The 22,200-nt window shown below is 40.2% G+C and overlaps 1 protein-coding gene across 3 annotated transcripts in view; it reads left to right on the top strand.

Annotated features, from left to right (window-relative positions):
• MAN1A2 (mannosidase alpha class 1A member 2) overlaps window positions 1–22,200 on the top strand; it is a 142,017-nt gene that overhangs the window by 57,139 nt on the left and 62,678 nt on the right. For all 3 annotated transcript variants that reach the window (XM_069785922.1, XM_069785924.1, XM_069785923.1), the window contains 2 exons: window positions 7,146–7,264; window positions 9,705–9,785. In XM_069785922.1, the coding sequence (XP_069642023.1) occupies window positions 7,146–7,264; window positions 9,705–9,785 (200 nt within the window). The remainder of the gene's footprint in view (window positions 1–7,145; window positions 7,265–9,704; window positions 9,786–22,200) is intronic.

The following is a 22,200-nucleotide window of genomic DNA, read 5'->3' as shown; positions in this document are numbered from 1 at the left end:
GAAAACTTGAATTCTTTGAATCTTTTTAAGTAGAAATCGCTGTACTTTCCCAAGATCAGTACAGTCTTGCCCAGTCTGCATTTTTTAGCCATTCTGAAGCTGGGCGGGCGGGAATATCAATAACAAGAATATTTATTTTTTTAAGACTGTAATAACTCTTTATTTAATGTCAGGCTGAGTTTTCAAGGAAGCATTTTTGCTCTGTTGCTAGGGATTAAAACACCTGCCTATATGAAAACAGCTAATCTTTTAGGTTCAAAGTGTGCCGGGGTGTATTTCCTTGAGGAGGCTTTACATCTCCTCTTTTGTTTCTGGAGTCACTGTGGGGGAATGGGGAGGATTTGCTCTATGCTTGGGCACACCCCAATTGTCAGGTTGCTCTGGCAGTAGTGCTGGTCCGCTCTGAAGTTCAGGTCACCTGCCAGAGCAGAAATTTAACTTGGGAATTAAGTTAAATTATCCCCTGAGACTTCAGTCCTCTTGGATTCCTTTTGCAAATTGATCCCCGCCCAATTAAACACACCAGTAATCAAAGGTGTTCTGCCCCAGTAAGACTAGGTTCTGCTTCCAGTAAATGATGTCTGTCCAGGGCCCTGAAAAAACCAAGAACTGGGTATGAGTGGCTGAGACAATACTATTTCTGGCACATGAAGTCTGTTTGTATCTGATGGTTCTGTCCTTCAGTATGATCATCCCATTGGCTATGCTGTTTCGAGAGTGAGAGCCATTTCCTTACATCCACATCTCTGGTCTCTACACATAACTAACTATACATTCCAGCTTTCTAATGCTTATGAAGAGAAGTTGGCTTTCTAGAGTATAAAATAACTTATTTCTATAGCAGGGATGTCTTGACACAGAGGTACTTGCTATTTGTATGATACGGAGCCAGTTGTCTTCAGTAACAGCCCAAATGCTTTTACTATATCCAACTGCTTGTTTTTCCTCAAGCAGTCTTGCCAGTTCCTATAGCTTTCATCAAAGCATAGCTGCTGGTGGTATCCGCAGGCTGACCTTGTCAACAAGAACAAGAGTCTCTATTAGATGCCTCTGTTTTTTTCACTGGTTTAGTAAATGTTAAAACCCTACCTCAATTGTAGTTCCTTAACTGATGAGCATCCCACTTCTGGGTCTTCCGTTTGCTATCTTTTCTGCTTAATAAATAAAACATTTCCATTACAGTCACTGCATAAGGTAGAAGGGTAAGAATGTTTACATGCACCTATTAGGCCTATTGTATATGACTTTCCTTGGAGGCAAAGTGGCCTCATGGTAATTTTTCCACTTAAGCTGCTTTCCTTGACTTTGTAGCAGCCCTGCTCTGACCTAGTGCGCATTTTGATAATGAGAGAGCCACTTGATCTGCATTTCCTTCAGGTTTGTCACTCCTCTAACTGGTCTCTGGATAGATGCCAAGTGTGTTGTAAGACACTAGCACACTTCTAACACAAGAGTGTTAGAGCACAGACGGACAGAGGGTGAAAGGGAGAGAAGGGAAATTCTCTCCCCAGCGAGGCAGGGGAGAGAATAGGAAGAGCAAAAGCAAGAGAACCCATGGGTTGAGATACAGATAGTTTAATAAGTGAAGGAAGGGGGGGGGGGGGGGGGAGAGTAATGCAAAGACAATCACTCACCACCTCCCACAAGCTGACCGAAGCCCAGCTGGTCCCCAAGGAATGGCTACCTGCCAGATTACACCCCCCCCCCCAGCTTTTATCACTGAGCATGGTATTATATGATATGGAATATGCTTTTGGTCAGTTGGGGTCAGCTGTCATGACTGTGTCCCCTCCCAGCCTCTTGCCCACCCCTGGCTTATTCACTGGCAAAGGATTGGAGGCGAACAAAAAAGAGAAAGCCTTGATGCTGTGCAAGCACTGCTTGGTAACAGCCAAAACTCTGGTGTGTTATCAACGCTGTTCCAGTCACAAATCCAAACCTCAGCACCATACAGGCTGCCGTGAAGACAACTAACTCCATCCCAGCCAGGCCCAGTATACCTGCTCAGCCCTCAGCTCAGGCTAACGAAAGCCCCCATGGAAGTGTTTTTCGGAAGAAGTAATGAGATTTGCATGTGGTGTGTCCCTGTTGAAGAAAGGAGTAGGTACAGGTGTTGTGTCAAATAATCAAAGTGTCTGTGAAGCACCTATTTGATGATTACTTTTCAACTTGGAGTGCATGACTTCAGTTTGCTGGTGTAGAGTTTTAATGTGTCATCTTGTTCCTTATTTACATACCGTGTCTGTGTCTCCAATTTTCATAGTCTTCTCTCATCATAATTGATCTAGGCTAGTTCGCATATTTTCTCCAGTACCTCACTGCTCATAGTCTCCTCTGCTTCCACATAATAAATACACTAAGCAACCCTGTAGCTGGTATCAGACTTTCTAAATCTCTATACTTATCCTTATGATATGATGAAAGTGGGCTATTTATTTTCTCCATATTCCTTTTGTCATGGAACACATGACAACGATCTGTCTCCCTGTACTTTGATAGTCTCTTGTGAGACTTCAAAATGGTATAAATAAACCAGTTCTTCATCTAGTGCTTCAGCATACTGAAAGAATTTTAGATAGGAAGACCATTTTTCTTTTAATGGCCCTGCTGTTTACACTTAGTCATGTGATTTGCTAGATATTTCAGACTGTAGATTTATGTGCTATCAACTGAAGGAATTACTTGTCTAATCTCAGGAAACTGAAGTCTACCTAAATATAAATCTGACTTACTATTTTGCAGTCCGTTTGAATAGTACTCTTGCTTAATGAGAGTGTGCATGTTTTTGTTAATAGTTCAGCTATTTCACTGCTAAATTCCTTCCATTAACTCATGATGGATGTTCTGTTTTATTTAGAAGAATGAGCATTGCATTAATTAGGCAAACTTCACTAAATTTGGAGCTCAGTCAACTAGAACTATAATTATATGGAGAGGAAACTTCCTAATCTGACATTTGTAGAACTGAGCCCTTTTGGAATCAGTTATTATCTTATGCAACATGACCAACCCAGCCTTTGTATTGAACAGAGGCAGACCCTGGGAGGAGTGCCTTCAGCTAGGAGAAGTGTTATTTTCTATTATAATTTAATTGTTTTATAGCCTTTTTCCACCACAATGAGACATCTGCTCTCTCTGTATCCAGAGCAATAATAGATCAGACTGGTTGAGGTGGTAGTAAGCAGTGTATACTCCTCTAAACTATTATCTCATTGTTTAGAGTTACTTTATTACTTTTCAAAAGACACCTTCTGCAGTTTAATTCTAGGAAGACTATCCTCATGTCCTTTAAGGCAAAATTTATGGATCTTAGCATGGTTATGAAAGGGAAAAAACCCCATACTCTATTATGAATGGAAAATTATTTCTCTTTGTGACTTCAGACTGAATGGTTTGTATCAACATCAGGACGGGGCAAGTACAGCTGCCTATCCATTGTAGTCTGTTTTCTCTATAGCAGCACCACGTGTGACGCTCGTGCAGAGTCCAGTGATCTTTGAATACTTGCTGTTTCTTCCTGCTTTAGATTTCAGCTGATGCCTTGCTGGTAATGCAGTGCATTTTACGATGGAGGAAGACAGCTATGACAACATCAGTGCCTGTTCTGGTTAGGTTGTGGACCTCAGCAGATACAGAAGAATTCGGCGGAAGCTGTTAGTTAGGAACAAATGAAGAATGATGTCCTCGCCACATAGTCCTCCCAGAAAGAAGCTGAGAGCAATTCATTAATTTTACTCTCTAACCCAACCTAGCGTAGCCCACAAATGGTTTTAAGTTGCACCTACCTCGTGACATGGGGCAGCCGAGGTGTTACATTAAGTGTATTGTCCTTTGTGTTGCCTTATGTCCAGCTCTACCCTCTAGTCTTGCAGGTGCAAGACTTCTGGGGATGAACTCTGCATTTTGGACTCTTCTCCCTCAATGCCCACAAGGAAGGAATTAGCTTGCTTTGTGCTGCCTGATTGACACTAAAGGAAGAAGACTGGGTAGACAGTCTTGCAAAATACTGACTTGTTATCTCTTGACCTTTTGGAAATGTGTTTGGCCAAAAAGGTTTAAAAAAGAAAGATTGTTCTTCTGAGTCTTCCTCAAGGAAGAAGTGCTGGTGTGCAGTTTGGATTAGTTACCATATGTTTAAGAAGAAAAGGGAAAAAGAAAAAATTGTTTGAAATAGCCTACTTATGAATAAGAAAGAAGAAAAATGAATAATTTATTATGGGTTGGGATACAAATGCTATCCTTAGGAGACCATGGCAAGAAATAGTTGAGCTCTCACATGGAGTCTAGAAAATATAACCATAGTCATCTGCATCTTGGAAACAGGCACCCATCACTGCTCAGGGAAGAGGCATGTGTGAGCAGAAGGGGCTTTGCTCAGTAGTGTTTTGTTGGACATCTGCGGGTCTAGGAAAGGTAGACAAAAAAGTGAGAGAAAGGGGCAAAAAGGCAGCCGGAGGGAGAGCTTGAACAAGCTATTGGAGTGTGGCCCAGACAAAAGCTCCAAGTATGTACTTAAGCCTTTAATTGACTCTTAGGGGCAAAAAATGCTGAGCAAGTCTGTTTTGCTCTATTGGACTGCATTTATTTCTGTGGCTGCAAACAACGCTGGAGGATCTTATGTGACACAGGTGGTCAGTCAATGCCTGTTGGGGACTACTGGTTTAGGTGAGACTTCTATATACGGGGTTGAGGGCTCCCTTTTAACACTGTGAGGATGAAAGCAAATTTCTTGTCTGTATTTGGTGAAATCGTATTGATCAGTTGCTACGGGATGCATTAAGAAACCATGGACACTTTTGATCAATTCCGGAGAGAGGTCTCTTCCAGCAGTTCTGGCCTTTCTGTTCTCCATCTCTTTCTGGATGCATCTATTGGATTCCTCAGATGGCAAAAATAATCATGGGCTTTTGCATTTCTGTGGCCCTTCTTTCATGGTTCTGTGCAGAGAACTCCATGAAAAAGGTTTTTTAAATTTATATATTTGAAGATATTTTCTGGAGGGCTGGAAAGCAGATATTCTCGTGCCCAACATATTGCTGTCCTCTCTTGTGGACACTTGAATGTACTTCTGAGATCTAGAGAACGGTGGTTGATTGTACAGAGGTGTCTGAACTTTTTTTCTGGGGTTGGGGGCAACAACGACACACCAGTCCATTCCCATGCAATGGATTCTTCTCACCCCATGCCAATTGTAGAATATGAGAGCTTACTGATGTGGTTATGGTTGTGTTTAAGTTAGAAGGTTTTTATTTTTTGAAACTGTTACAAGAGGAGCTTTCAGGATTTCCCAAGGCTGTGTATCCCAATTTGTTCAAACACCTTGTGTGTTTCAAAATTTTATCAATGTGGTTTAAATAAAGGAACAGAAATTACTTTGAGTGCCATAGCAGTATAACACATTCCAACTTTGTTAAAAATACCTTGTCAGCTAATACTGAAATTAGTCCTTGTGTCGTGGTCTGATTTGCATATTTTTGAAGTGATAAATTAGATAACTATCACATTATGCTTATGAGAAGGTGCAAAGTTAAGTGCATGCTGTAGCTCTACTCAAAGCAAATTCCACTTCAGCACAAGCAATGGAATTTGTCATTTGGCTGAAGGCATTAAACCTTACAGTACTTATGCACCACAGTGAATTCATTTCCTGAGAGTTATAGGTATGCCTGGTGGCCAATTTGTCAAAGGATATGTCTTTCAATTAATCTTGTGAAAGGTAGTGTGTCCCGATCTGTACTTGAATGTTTGTAACAAACACCACCAACTTTAGGCTTTCCGTATCTAGTTTAAATTAATCAAAACAGATGCATAGCTGTTTTTGAAGAAATTAGTTGATTACTTTGTCATAGAAACTGTTGTGTTTAATTTTTTTTATTTGGGGAAAGAAATCCCTGAAAATGGAGTTAAGCTTGCATGTAAGTATCAGTCATTTAGGTGTGTAAAAGAAATACAGTGGGGGTGATGGCTTTATTCAGTTATTGTTATGCTTGAGGGGAAAAAAAAAATCTCTATGCATATAAAAATCATAAATAAATGAATGGAAACAACCAAGCAGGAACACTGTGCTGTAGAGATTCCATTGTGGATGAAAAGCACATTAAAAATAAATAAAATTGGCTTGTTAGGAGACTACTGTCATTAAATTGCTAATCATATAGTTACTGTACTGTTTTATAGAATACTGGTATGAACAGTGAAATGTGGCTACTTTCTTAATGTGTAGGAAGGTTTTATACACTCCATGAAAATAAACAAACCCATGGTAATTTTTGCTTTCCTCCAGAAGCAAAGACCTCTGCCTAGTAAGGGCAACAGCGTAAGCTGGGATGGCCTAAGGAGGTCAAGGCTAACATGGGCAGTGGCTCACCACCTCTTCACCCTGCCTACCTTGTACAAGCCCATGAGTCACTCATCAATCAATTCTAAATTGCTGCTGTTTCAAGTGAATGGTATTTTAGGGTAAAGCACCATTGATTTTTATTTGGCTTTAAATGCTCCACTTTAAATGGTGACAATTGAGGAATCCATTAGCAGCTCATAGTGTGGGTCCCTACAGGGAGCGAGGAGAACATCTCGGGGCTGCGGCTTCATCAGTCAAGCCAAGCCAGGGCATCCCTGCTCTCAGGGACTAGGTAGCTCCATAATTGCAAAACTTTGAACGTTTCAGTAGTAAATGTTGGGAAATGCAAGGCATTACTGCAAGTACCGATTGCTTTATCTTGCACATGTTTTGTTTGGGGTTTTTTTTGACGCTTCTGTCCTAGAATTCCTGATAGCTTTTTGAAGCTGAATGTCTTCCTGCCTTTTTTTTTTGTGTCAAACTACAATTGCTCATGTTTGGGTTAGGAAAGCAGATGAGAACGTGGCGTGGGTTTTTTGTGGTTTTTTGTGTGGGTTTTTTTCCCCTATCTTTAGTCTTCTTTTCTCCCCAGAAGCCAAACTGTGCCAGAGGACTGATGCTTTGAAAGAGAAGTGTGATCCTCTTGCATAGCTGCTATTCCTTGCTCACTTTGACTATTCTTTGTGCTGTTATCTTTGTAGTAACTTTGCTTTGCTACTGCTTGGGTTATTTTCTCATGCTCGTGATGCTTAAGAAAGGTGATGAAACAATAACTTGTAATAGAAATCCTTCTTTTTGCGCGTAGGAAACTCACAAATGGGTGCTACCATAGTAGATGCATTGGATACTCTTTATATCATGGGGCTTCATGATGAATTCAGAGAAGGACAAGAGTGGATTGACAAAAATCTTGATTTCAGCGTGGTGAGTAGAGCTTGCCCTAATATTTCTCTAGTCCTTTTCAGAGTGTTCCTCTTGGGGGGAGACAGAAGAGGTCTTTCAGCTGGAACTTAAAAAACTTAGGATTCAAAGTATCAGATGTAAGCTTTAGTTAAGTTCTCTGTGTTTGCAGCTTTATTTGGTGGGGGGGGGGGAACGAAAAACTACCCATACCCTTTCCCACTTTAATTACAAGTAAAGATACAGCTATATGTTGTATTTTCAAAGGACAAATTATAACTGGATAATGGAAGAAAGGGAGGGTGGTCAGTGAGAACCGACAGGGCATCAGAAATGAAGGCAGAAAGATGAGGCTTTACTAGCTGATAGTAGTTGGAAATAACTGAGCTGTGGAAGACAATTTCCCCCCAAACCATGGTGTGTAAATTACTGAACACAATCTCTTCTTCTTCCATGTGCTTAAGATGTTTTAACATGAAGAATGTCACTTGAGTCATCTTATTTTGCCTACAGGTTCTGAAGCTATCACAAGAATTTCCCAGTTGGTCATACAGTATCTGACATTCTTCATGTGTGCAGAGTTTGGAAGTGTTAAATGGAAGAAATGGCTCTTTAATACTTATTGATTAGTGTTCTTATTACTAATTTTAGCACTGCCACAGCCTCTGTGACGGAAATTTTATTTCAATCCTTGGACTTGCCCTACAGTTCCAAAAATAATTTTTCATTCAGTAATGCACAAAATGAAATGTAGGTGTATATAGTCAGAATTGAGCAGATGCTGACTGTTGTTTTTATATTATATCCTACATTTCAGACATTATTTAGTTTTTTCCTTTTGTTTTATACATTGACTGTCTGGCAAACATTAAAGAAATTCTACTCTGCTTTTTTCAGTTAGTGCCAGATAATGAATCAGTCTAAAACTGAAGACCCTAAATATATCGGAGACAGTGTAGACATAATGGTGCCATTATGAGGGTGAACTAAATTACTTCCATAACTTTTGTCTGATCTGAGGCAATCTCAATATAAATTTGCAGAATTAAACTAGGATTTGGGTGGAAGAAATCTACATGACCCACTGGGGTTCAATTACAGCTTCCTATGTATCAAAAAACATTTCTGAAGGTTAGTAAGTTGCCTTATATATACACACCAGACTTGAGTAATTTCCTTATATGTCTTGAAGTTTATAAATAAATAAGTACATAAATTTGTTCCTCTTGGATTCTATTACTGGGAAATAGAAATCATTGGTTTCATTCTACACTGTACCATTGCTTGTGTGATTCATGACTTTAATATGTATTAAGTGGAATCATATGCTACATTATTGATATTTTTCTTTTATCACCTGTATGTGAATAAAAATACATCTTTTACTAAAAACCTACATTTGGGAGTAGTTCAGACTTTAGACTTTTAATCATTAGTGGTATTTGAGGAAATCTTTAAAGGTTTCACATAATCTTTCTGAAATAAATAATACGTGCAAAATGCATTTATTTTGGATACAAGCAAGATGCATGATACAACCACAGGTGCCGTAGAAATAGTGTGAAAGAAAGACATACCTATAAATATAATTTCAGCTCTGTGCTAATTGGTGGGACAACTTGTACAGTGTACATTGTAGTGATTTTTCTGGATAAAAAGAAAAGTCTCCCTTATCTCAAAATCTTTTAATAATAAAATACGTTTCTGTGGCTGATGGGTTGAATGAAGAGAAGTTTATGAGGGAGAGGCAGATGGGGTGTGTGCAGGCAAAGGAGTGAATGGGGCACAGAGGGAGGCAGAAAGATGTTAAAACTACCTAGTTCCTCTTAATTTTTCAGTGGGTTAAATGAGTCAAAAGATACTGGTGAATTTAGCCCAAGGATATTAATGTGGAGGAAGGCAGTAAAATGGTTTATTCTCTTGAGTTTCTCAGTGGTCTTGCAGTACTTGTTGTCGTAACATTAAATACATAAAGGCTATTCCTAGACAGAGACTATGTTAAACTGGAGCTCTGAATTTGCAATTGCACATTGGTAATTCAAGTTAAGAAAGCACATTACAGGAATTCTCTAATTATTATTCTAGTTTATCCTGTAAACCCAGAAGGTATGGTGTTATGCTTAAATGTAAGAGAAAAGATGCTGAATTATGGAAATGTACAGTCCTTGCCTTCTTTCCCACCATCCCCAAACAACTTTAATCATATTATCACCACAAAATGCAATTAGAGAGCAGGAGAAAAACTAATTTGATTTTTAAATATCAGTTGAAGCTATAACTAGAATTATCACTTGGTGTCGTGAAGATGTGCACAGGAATTTCAGTATGGATCTAGACACTGAAACAGTACAAACCCTTGCACGTGGATTGGTTTAGGGTATGTACTTGCCTCTGCCTTGGTGATTTTTTTTTTCTTCTTTGATTAGGGAGTTGGTTACTTATTTACACTTTCTTTCTGTTCTAGAATTCCGAAGTGTCTGTTTTTGAGGTCAATATTCGCTTCATTGGCGGTCTTCTAGCAGCATACTACCTTTCAGGACAAGAGGTAAGGAGACTGGAAGGTGTCTGTGAAATTTAATGTATTCTTGCAGATGTTGCATATGAAGAATTTTCTAGAATCTGGGTTTCTCAGTAGTTTTCAAAGTAATTTTACAGCAGTAAGTTGTCTAAAATAACCATATTCTTAGAGTATGGAATCTTTAAAGCTGGTTTCTGTACAGGTCTCAGCCAATTTAGGACTCTTTGTTAGAGCTTTGAAATGCTTCTTTTATTAAGGTGTTTTCAAAAGATATCCATTCAAGTAAACATCAGCCTGAAATGTCAAGTGACTAGCTTCTCATGCCAAAAATAACTTGGTTTGATATTCTGTAACTCCATGAAGGTAGAAATAATAGTATTGTCACTTGTCCTGCAAGGCCATAGGTTTGCTTCACAAAAGCACTACACAATCTTCTTACCATTTTCTCAGTGACAAACTGAGAAATGTCAAGCCAATTTTGTCCCACTTTTGAAACTTCTATTAAAAAAGATCGGAGACTTACACTTCTGAGCACTTATGCAAAGACATGCTTAGATTGAAAGGATGCATATACCCAAAGACTTGCAACCGTGGAGTTCTTTGGTCTAGCAGTAACATTGCTGTGACCTCTTCACATACTTTAACAAGGCTGGAGCCTGACCCAACCTACAGATTAAGTCATAGCTCTTCTCGTGTCTTGTCAGCTACCTGTCTTTTGATCTATTGCCTCTGTCTTTGATTTGCTTGGTTTTACCCTGTATTTTTCATGGTCCTTCTGTAGCCCCATACCTAAAACAGTAGGCTTTCAGCCATACTTCATGGCTTGAGGTTTGATACACTTTCAGGTGTCCCTATGTATCTTCCCCCTTTTTTTTAGGGGAGCACTACATACATATCAACAAGTTCTCGAGGATTTTAAGCCTGCAGTCTTAAAAATAACCAGGAGAAAGCCCCATATTTTTTGGCTCTTGAGGTCTTTGGCATCATCCTGGGATCTGTGAATTTTCTCTTGTAAGTGTGTCTTCTCTTTACAAGAAGAGCTTAGTGGCAAAGCAAAAATCCAGTGCGTATCTTGAAAGAAATTGCTAGTTTATTTTTCATCATGTACTACTGCTTCACCTTCTCCACTGTCTGGTCTCCAAGCCCCCTGTCTGAAGAGGGATCAGCTGCAAGCAGTCCTTTCGGCTACAGTGATTCATGTGTCCATTATAGGAGACCCAGAGGAAAGGAGAAACACATAATTTTGCCCCTCTCTTTCCTTTGTAGCAACTGAAGAGCTGGTCTTGCGTTCATGGCAGTGAGCCTTTCTCTGCCTCCAGAATCTGTCATGCTTAGATTTTCCATTGGTTTCCTCCGCAGCTCAGTAAGGATTTTACCCTGAGGGAGTGATCATATTCCCCAGTGTTACAAGTCAGCCTTTTAAATTGGTTGCTGTGGCACCTCTTCAGGAAGACGGCCTTTGTAGAAGCTATCACTTGTGTTAGAGTAGTGGTAAAATTCAAGCTCTGTTAGTTTACACTTTTGTCCTAACAAAAGACAACATAAAAATCATTGAATGATCAACCCAAATATTAACGTGAGGCAGCTTCTGAATTTCATCTAGGTCAGCATTATTACCTGACCAGTTTTCTTTTGAAGGCCCCCAGAACAGAAGCTTTCTTTTGCTGTCTGACATAAGCAAGGAAAAATGCTTGTGTTTTTATTTCTGCAGCAAAGAAGTTTCACGGAGAGCAGTCTGAGGTGCATGTGCTTTTCAGCTTGTGCCAAGCAGCAGCTGAAGTAGCTAAGCTGGAATGTTAGGAGTAGTCATGGAAGTTCCTACTGTAGTGCAAGTGACCTCAGCAGCATGTTGAAGGATGCTTCCTTTCCAGAAATCTGTATTTCTGTTGCTTGGAGCTCAGATCACATTAAGTACTGTGGGATCACTGAAGCCTTCAAGCATTGAGTGGAGCAGTCCCACATCACCTTTTCAGTTAGGAACATTGATTCTGTCTCTGGATAACTTACTCAAACTGGAGCGTGCTCTTTGGAGTCATCTACCATGAACGTGAAAAACATCAGAGTAAAGATCACGCATCGGTAGCTGGATTGTTTGTATAGACCAATACCACACTTGTGCACAAGCCCCTTAACAAGAACTTTTTTGCCCCAGTATGCAGATGGGTGTGCCAAAGACTGCCAGAACGCATGCTTTGCCTGCATTTGTGAAGCTGAGTATTCCTTTTCAGTTGCTTCTAACTGCTTGGTAGAGTTAGAACAAGCTCCTTTGCTTAAACAGTTTTCATCAACACATTTTGTTTCTTTCCTTCTTAGAAAGCTTTTACCTTCTTTCCTTCCTAAATTTTGGCCACTGGGCTGACCTTTTTGTTTTTAAAAATATTTTTATGGCATCAGTCTCTCCAATGGACTTTAAATGCTTCATGACTTGTGGTAGAAGAGTATTCCTCTCAAGTGTTCATATGTATTATCTTTATTTTCCAAAAGAAGAACTCCTAAAAAAAAGTGCCCAGACTGCATTTCTTTCAAAAGAATGTGGCGGATAGGACTGCTTCTGGTACCTGAGACAATACTTCATTCGCCAAGTTGGATGGCTTCTCTGCAATTTGTCAGTGTGGATAAGACAAGCCAGGGAACTTGAGGCTTTTCAGTAATTGAGCCCAGAAGAGAGACCTGCCTCCGAGAACCCTTTGGAGTTGGAAACAGGTTGGTTTGAGACGTGATGTCCAATGTGGTCTTCTCCCTTCTGTTCCCAAGAAGGGAAGGTATGCCTTAGCTCAGGATTGGGGCATGCTTAATTTCATTTTTTACTGCATTCAGACATGTGAGGAGACACTTAGCCGCTGCTAAGATAGGCAAGCTTGATCCCAACTGTCTGGATGTTTTGCCTGATCAGGTTGTGAACATGCACATGGGCTTATGCCTCTAAGGGAGTCTCTATCTACTGGTAGGTATCCTTCCTTTGTCCATCAAGCTATCGTTTACTTGCTCATATTCCCTTCCCTCACCTTCTTGATCTTCCAATCCCCATCTCCCTTCCTCCAAGCCTCTACTCCTGTAAGACTGTTGCTAGATACTGGTTTAGAAGGTTTTCATACTAATTTCCATACTTCTGCATGTCTTTTTGTTTGATGTATTGAAAAACAGATCCAGTGCAATGAACAGGCTGCTCGGAATTAATTCTGGTTTTCCCCTTTTAATTTATGCAAATTCTGTTTAGGTCCACAACAAGAGTTACTGCTGTTTGGTGACAGTTCTAAAAGACATTCTTATTTCATTTTGACTCCTATCACTTAGTGCTGTGAAAGACGTTATAGCAACAACCATAAAAGAAAGTGTCCAAGACTCAGCATCACCTGTGGAAGTTCAGTCATTTTTAAGTGGCCACATTTGGAGAATTTGATAGTTAGCATGGTTTATCTATATGCTTTTGCCCTTTGTATGGAGAGGATAATTGTGCGTGATAGGATTTTGTCTGATTGTGAGTCATAATGGTAGATATTGATCATAGTTTTCAAGTACAGGTGGCTATTAATTTAGGTAAAATTGTCCTGTTTAATGCTCTTCTTAGAAACATGTTGGTCTTTAAAAATTATTTAGCATGTCTAGTGGCACGACTCTGCGGTCTCTATGCTATATTTTAGCTGTCATGTTACTGGTATTACTTAGAGGAGCATCAACTGTGATCATGGTTTTAATGATGCTGGTTACAGTTGATGGTAAAATTTTAAACCTTTCATATTAAGTTTGTGGGTGTTGCTGTCCCTTCTTTCAGTAAGAGCTCCCTCTTACCCACTGCAGTGGATGGGAGAATAAGGAAATACATCTCCCTTACAACCAAAGAAAAGCTGCTGTTTTTAGCAACTGACAACTTGGCTTAAAATGCTGTAGGCTTGTCCTGTCCAGTGTTGAGTCACAGGCCTTTCTTTGTGAAACATGATAGCTGTGAATTTTTTAACAACTCAGCCTTTTACATGTGGGAATTTCTGCTGGACTTCGTTGAGTGATGAGCACGTAAAGTTGGAGTTTTGAGGAGGATGCGTTTTCGTGTCCCTCTGGCTGAATGTCTTGGTTGTCTCGCCTCACTGTACCTTTCTGTTGATCTAGAGAGACAAAATTGTTTCTCTGTCTAGCAGGTAGTTCTTCTGACTTGGGGAAAATCACCATCTTTCTCCATTTTTCCATGTCAGAATGCCTTTTGAACAGAAGAAAATCAAGATATGCCTGTGAAACTTGACACAGTGGGAAATCTGCCTGTGCATTCTGTTTCAGTCTTCTCAAGTTGAAACAACACTGAGGTTTATCTGGTGGCAGGGGCAGGAGGTCTGCAATCTGGGAAGCCCTTGTTTAAATCCTCTGCACTCTAAGTTTTTCCTGGCTGATTGTGGACAGGCCATCTGGTGTCTGGCTAGGTGTGTATTATCAGAGATAAGAGCGTGCTGCCTTTGTCTCAGCTCCTATGTAGGAATGAGGTCCCAATCTGTCATTGCTTTTGAGGTTCTTGGGGGCTTTTTTGAAGCTTTGAGCCTGTGGCTTTTCTCCAAAGTACATTATTGAAATATATAATGAATATATGCTAAAGCAGTGGAATATAGAATCATAGAATGGTTTGGGTTGGAAGGGACTTTTGAAGAACATCTAGTCCAACCCCCCTGCCATGGGCAGGGACATCTTCAACTAGATCAGGTTGCTCGAAGCTCCATCCAACCTGACTTTGAACCCTTCCAAGGATGGGGCATCCACAACTTCTCTGGGCAACCTGTGCCAGTGTTTCACCGCCCTCATCATAAAAAATTTCTTCCTTACATCTGGTCTAAACCTACCTTCTTTCAGTTTAAAACCATTGCCCCTTTTCCTATCACTACAGGCCATGGTAAAAAGTCTCTCTCCCTCTTTCTCATAAGCCCCCTTTACATATTTAAAGGCCACTATAAGGTTTCCCCAAAGCCTTCTCTTCTCCAGGCTGAACAACCCCAACTGTCTCAGCCTGTCTTCATAGGAGAGGTGTTCCAGCCCTCTGTTTTTGTGGCCTCCTCTGGACCTGCTCCAACAGGTCCGTGTCTTTCTTATTCTGGGGAGCCCAGAGCTGGATACAGTACTGGGGTCCCCAGTACAAGTGGGGTGTACTGTATACTGGATTTTTTTTGAAATTATACTGTCAAACCAAAGAAGGAAAGAGAGACTTGATAAAAAGCAGAAGAAAAAAGCATCAGATCTCCTGGGAGTGCTGTATGTCCAGGCAGGATCTCTTGTATTTTGCTGTATGCCAGAGGTTTCTTCCCAGTTTCCACTGAGCAACCAATACAAAGTGTTTACTTTACTCATCATTATTGCTTATTAAGCTGTATGTTAATAGGCATGATCTCTAAGTACCTAAACCTTTAAGTAGGACGTGCAAAATTCGTTGTGCCTATACTCAATCAAGAATTACTAATAAAATATTTTTGGAGGTACAGGGTTTAGGAGAGTTGCTTAGTAGGAGGCGGCTGGGAGCCATACTGTGAGAACTAGGCACTCCCTTTTTCCACCCTGGGTTATGACAGAATGGGTAAAATTTTTACGTTTTGTATTTTGTTCAAAAAGGAAGCATCATCTTGTAGTTAAGGGGTGTGAACTACAAGTTTTCCACCTTCTGAGTTCACAGGCACCACTATGCGTCCTCTTTTCCGTCTGTCAAATGGAGTTAACAGGCCAGATTAACATACTGGCGGTAAAATATATAATGAATTCTTATCTAAATTGAGCCAGTCTGTTTCTCAGTAATCCCTGCAATAATCCTTTAACTTCTGTAGGAACTAGACATGGACTTCTTCATGCTTGGGGGGGACTGTGATATAGTTGATAATATAACAGAAATAAGTAGAAATGAAATGTTCCATATGCCTACTGTAGAGTAAACATTGAGTATGGCAGTTTAGGATGAAAATTAGCCTTACGTGAATTAAAAAACAAAAACCAAAGACCACCCCCCCACCCCCCCCCCCCAAACCCAAAACAAAAAAGCAACAAAATCTTCTTTTTTTGTGGCTGCATTAAGAAATTTGTTTTCTCTCATGCATCATCCTGGCACAAATATAGGGTTTTTTTCTTTAGTTATGAATCTGTGTTTTTTATAGTTTTCAGTGATGCCTATCAAGGCATTATTTAGCATTTTCCCTAGAACAGTAGGTTCTTTTATGTTTATTCCAAGTTAATTCCCTAGACTTACTGTATAAGAATGTTTTGTGTTCTTTATGGTTATCTTTAACTTCTTATCCAACACTAATAAAATATCTTTATATCACTCTATTTTATGTAATAGCATCAGGATAGAAATGCTTAATGAAAGAGTATCATGTATATACAGGGATCCAAATAAGATAAAGCACTTGCATTTCATAAAAAAAAAAAGGATGATATTGCCAGTTACACTTTTATCATTAGATTGGAGCTGTCTGTTCATACAGCCTTTTAAAGTCCCTTTCCAGGAAGGTTACTCTGTTACCTGGAAATCAGCCATGTTGTATAGCTGGTTTCTCAGGATGTGGCTCTGGAATTCTTTCATCTCCCATGGTATCTATCCAGTTCTCTGATTTAAGATTTTGTTCAAGATCAATCACATTTAGTGCTTGCTTTTTCTCTGGGTAACATGAGGTTTTCTCTTCACTATGTATGTTGATATTAGTAATTTTTTTTTTTCAACACAAATTATCTAATTGGTCTTTATTGGGTATATGATTGATTATATATTCTTCCACTTCTTTCAGTCACATTTATGGATCTGGGTCTTTTTTGGGCATCAGGGTAGCTGATACTGATTTCTGAGGAAGGACAGAAGGGCTGCTTTGTAAAATCACTGCCTGTCCAAAATGCTTTCAACTCCTGGCGCAAAAAAGCAACAACCGGGCAAGCAATAAGAATGAGTGGCACCAAGTAGAAAAGAGCTGGCTGATCTGTGTTAATGCTGAAACAGCAAAGCTTGCCAGCAGACCACAGCTATAAGCTGCAGTAGAACTGACAGAATAGATCTGTAATGAGTGTGCCTGAATGTCAAATCTGGGAGAGCAGGAGACCAGGAATTACAATGTCCTGAAGGCGCAGAACAGTAAAAGGTTTGTCAGAACCTGATGTAGGGTACCATACTGGAATCTTCAGTAGAAATGGGGTTTTCACATGGTGTGCTGAATCACATAGTCCAAGAGCTACAATTTCCATTATGCTGTCCCCACACCTGGTTAGTGGAGGAGCAATAAGTACAAGGAAGACATCATAGACGGATAATGCCAGCAGAAACAAGCTGCAGTTCCATATTGGCTATGTGAACTTCTTTGAGCTCGTAAAGGCAGATGAAGATTCCTAGCATCTGGCAGGATCCAGGCCCATTGTTCCTCATTTCTGAAGACCATCGAAAAGACAGTAGTGAAGATGCTGAGCCCTGCTAGGAACAGTTTCTTCACTGCCAAGCCTTTGTGAAGACACTGTAAACATACTTTCTGCTCTCCAAATGGGCGTTTGTTCAAAGAAGGAGACAGAGAGCTGTAGAGCCCAAGTGGTGCATATATACAGAATAATCCTGTAATTAAACACAATAAATGATCATAGGAGCAATAAAGCATAAACAAGATAAAGCAACAAAGTTGCTATGCTTTTTCAAATACAGCAGATACCGGAGTTGATTGCTGTGTGTTCAAAATGTTCTGTTATTTTACAGTTGTATTTGATGAATTGCTGTCACTTCTCCTCTATAGCTCCTGCCCAATAGCCTCCAGCAGTGACTATACCCACTGCTAGAACGAACGTGATACTCATGTTACATGCCAATATCTGTCTAGCTTCTTGAAGAATAGATAGGTAAAGTACAAATTTTTGAACGAATCTACAGGAATAGTGATCTTTTCATAGTGATCCCAGTCATAGGCATGTCCACTGTCTCTGGATGCTGTGGCATCTCCCCTGAGGGTTAATAATCCTTGGGTACCATTTATTCCCTGGAGCTCTCAAAGACATTGCAGTTGCCCTTTTTTTCTCAGGCAGTTCTAGTGATGAGGCCCCTGCTATCACCATCAACCTCAAAAAAGTAGGAAGGAAGGAGGACAACACAAGGCTGAGGAGGTGAATTTCTGATGGGGCTGGAATCAACAAGGTTGGCTATCCCTGCTCTTCAGGAACCTTCTCCAATAATCTCCTTCCATCTCTGGGGTAACTCTGATGAGTCCAATTTGCTGAGTTGGCATTTTCAGAAGAGATAAGAGCAGCAGGAGGCGGAGAAGCAGTGCCACTATCTTCAAGGTATTCTCCATGCTGTGGGACCTCTTCTTACTCATTCCTTGCTTCAAGAAAGTTTGTCTTTCCAGATTGACTAGGCGTACTTACTTCTTACGTAGCAAGTCCTAGCGAAGCAGAAGTGAGCCCCATCCACTGATCGTTAACAGAGTTACCTGCATCTCCCCAGCTGAGGAAGGAGTCTCTTGCCTTCTGTGTGTCAAGTCCGTCCCTTCCCCATGGCTACAGTCCCACCCTTGTCTGTGACACTGTGTGGCTCACCATGGTGGCAAGCCCTCATCTCCATCATCACCTTTTGGGGCTTGGTGTCATGCAGGGGGGTTGGTAAACTCCTTCGAATAGCAGCTTTTCTCATAGTGACTCCTTCCCCCTTCCCGTGGCTGTGTGAATTGGAAGATGAAGTCCTTTGATACCAGACTTTGACTAATAAATCTTATTTCTGTTTGTAGTACCTTCATAAACTTTCAGCCTTGTTTAAGCCTTTTGACATTTCCTCGGTGTGTTCCCAGCATGCTTTATTTTCTGCTCTCTCGTGTTGTGTGTGTTAGGAGTTGAGCGAGACCCCATGTATACTGAGAGCAGAATGTTAGAAATCCTCTAACATTGAGAGAAAGTACCTGGAGCAAGCGTATCCAGGCGCTTGCTGGAGCATCTGTGTCTCCAGGTAGGAGAAGGCAGGATGCAGAATGCAGATCATTGTCCTGAGGTTGAAGAGATGTAGTTAACCCAGACTATGATAGTCAGAGGAACATGGTATTACATGGTTTTCTTTTGTTTCACTGCAGACTTTCTTTCAGGTACCTATATTTTATCCAAATTAAGATGGTGCCTTTAAATGCATGGCCTTTCCCTGTCTTTCTGAGCTTTGCCTTTGGGAAGCTTGATACTTTCAGCCTGAGTAACTTAGGGCAGTTGAGAATGTATTTAACTGAAATTTTGATTTGAATGATTTTAAACATGACATCACTTTTTGCAGTTAATGTTTGGCATAACTTAATTCTGTCGTTCTGTATAGATGAGGGCTTTACTGATGTGTTTTTGTACTATTTCTTCTTTAGTGCTCGTTTCAGTGGGTAAGCCTATTTTCTGATCCTCAAGAAGTCATGGCTTTTTTGATATGCTTGCTCTGTGGGTTTTTTTTTCATTGTATCCACGGGCTCTAGGATACATCTTCTAAGGTGGTGGTTTTGAGTGTGGGTTTCCCCCAAAGAAGAGTGTCTGCTGACTGCGTAACAGGGCCACGGCCACTCCTCCGTTCCAGATCCCAGATGGTCGGTAGGTCACAGGGTGCTTGGGAAGTATTGCTCTGTCCTGCAAATGCATGAAATGCAAACCCAGCCAGAGGGGAGATCACGGGGCAAGAGCTGGTCATCACTTGTACCTTCTGTGCAGGAGACTTGATGGGGGGGGGGTGTCTAACACTTATATTTATACACACCCGGGAGGAACCTTCTATTCTTAATCTTTTCTGTAAAATGGTGCCGGCTATGTGTCCTGTGAATGTTCATTCATGAAGGTTTACAATATTCTTTTTAAGTGTATGGGTTATCGTGCTAATTTCAGACATCAATAATTGCATAGTGGATAGACGTAAAGATAAAAATACTGGAGGTATTCACTGGATTTGGGGTGCTTCAGTGAACAAAAGTATGACTCTATCTTTTCTCAGCAATTAGCATGCTGAGACCCTGTGGCCCTTGTTTACAGATTAAGAGTCCTGAAAGCTGCTGAAAATTCAGCACATTTTCTGAAGCAAGAGGAAGCAGAAAAAGGAATGTGGTAGCTCGTGGTGGTCTCTGAAAACTCAGATTTAACTGTCTTGACTAGTGTCTTACAGGAAGTCTCTAATAAAACCAAACATTGAGTCTACGGCTTCCAAGTTCCTCCCCACAAAAGTTCAGCGGTAGCTGTTTGCAGCAGGATTCGGGCGTTGTTTCCAGTTCTTGCCTGTGTTCTGGTTTGTAAAACAAGTGCCTGGGGATTAGGATTAGTAAGTGATGCTTGAATGCTTTGCCTAGAGCTCATTTGTTAGCAGTCCATAAAGAGATTTGTAAGGTGTGCAGGAGTAACCCCATCATGCCTTTAGAGTAGCTAAGCATCTTATCTGGTAAGAACAGCATTCATATGTGGAGAGAGTGCACAAGCTACCTGTTGACTGCTTGCTTTTTTTCACGAAGTGGAGCTTCACAAATCATTAAAACTCCTGGTGTGACTGGTAGTGGCAAATAAAATATTCCTGCTAGCAATAATGCATGGAATGACAGAAGACCGTAGCTGGATAGAGGGTCAGTTGTTGTGTGGCGTACATGGCTGTGTTTGAGAAATGGCATCAAGTAAGGAAAACAAAGTGAGTATTATTCCAACGGCTGTTGTGGGATATTGGCAGGAGGACACTTACACCATTATGACAAAGTGTTCTTGTCTGCTGCTGATTTATTAATAAAATAAAAAGGATAGCTTATTGTTGTATTTTTGTTGAACAAACTTATTTATGGTATTTGCGATACAAAAAATATTAATGATTTACTGTGTTTACCTTTGCCAGCCTTAGCTATAAAGTAGCTCCTTTATGTGATTGTCTGTCTTATCTTTATAAACGCCATCAAAATGACATATCTTTCTGGGCAAGATAATAATGTAATTCGCATGGATAAATCCAGCCTGAAATCTGTCATTTGAAATAGAGAGTAAGGGCTGTTAAGTACCTGATATTCTATTAACTGATAATCAAACCAGTTCTTTCCAGGAAACTGACAGGCAGCATCTCTTCTGTTCAGGAAGACTCCTTAGTAAAATTGTTATGTATGCCAATGGATATCCCAACAACCGACCTAAATAGATAAAATATAGATCTTTAAGCAAGACAATATATTTTGTGAACTGGTTTCACAGATGTCTTGACTATACCTATGAAAGGGCTTATCTAAATTAAGTTTTCAAAGGTTTAAAATCTTGGAAGAGATAACAGCATTGTGTATGTCCTATCCAATAAGGATGAGATTTCGGTGTGTTGCCAGGAGATGAGGTGCTTATTCATAAGTGGTTGTGACAGCTTACTGGTCTCTAACAGGACACAGCCTGAAAAAAAAAATATCTTTTTTTCTTGAGTTTTAAAGCATTGTCACATATTGGCATTGCCACTGCTTGCTGCAGTGCAGGTTGTAATCCTTGTGCAGTTTCCGTTTACTAGGCTTGTAGTAAACATTTTCTTGACTGGCAAATGACACTGAGCCCAATTTATTGTTGCACCTTTGTACTGCACGGCACCCGAAGAGCAGAAAAAGAGGGGAAAACTGACTTCATTGCAATTTTGTTTCCTCTACTCTGATTGGAAATAGGTTTGCCTGTTGGTATAACGTGCTTTAAACTGGTGGAAATAAAGGACAAGCTGTTTTAGCAATAGAAAATACAATAACTATGCAGTGATAGCCACTCTTAAAACTCACTTTTTGGTCATGTTCCTGTAGAGGGCTATAAAAGCTAAGAAAGAATAGATCATTTGTAACTACTCGCATGCCATGTATTACCTGATGACCATGTCTATTCGTTTTTGGCTCCCTCTTCAGTAGTTTAAGTCATACTGATGCCGATGGGCACCAGTGACAGCAAGCATGGTATCCTACCTGTTAGTTTTCCAGACATTAATTTATTGGCGTTACTGTTGACACAGTAACACATTAATTTTTACCCACTGAGTTTTCCTGTGTTCTTTCCTCCTAAGTTAGCACCTGCAGTGAGGGTTTTCATGCTTGACCTGATCCAGAGAGGGAGTATGGCATTCTCTTTTGTCAGCAGACTTCTTCCAGCAGGATCATTTTTCGCTTTAAAACAAAATAAAAATACAACTCTGGACATGATACTGCTTTAAAACCAGGCATCTTTGGCTGGTTGTGCCTTTTGGAACTTGTTTTCAGTCAGTACTAACTATTATGTTTTCCTCTTAAAAAGGAGTCGGAATATTAAAAACTGTTTAGACAAGAACAGGTACTGCGAGAGAAGAATGAATGCCATGAATGCTACAATGACTCCTAAGCAAAACCACTAACAACTAGCAAAAATATTAACAAAAATCATGTTGCCTCTAATGATGTGGGCACCTATCACATGATAAAGATGGTTAATTCTTCTAGTCTGTTAGGAATCAAGAGGATACTGTCTGCCTTAGTACTGTGTTACCATGTAT

Source organism: Haliaeetus albicilla, chromosome 6, assembly GCF_947461875.1.
Source record: "Haliaeetus albicilla chromosome 6, bHalAlb1.1, whole genome shotgun sequence".
NCBI lineage: Eukaryota > Metazoa > Chordata > Aves > Accipitriformes > Accipitridae > Haliaeetus > Haliaeetus albicilla.
This window is presented reverse-complemented; position numbering and strand designations above follow the sequence as displayed.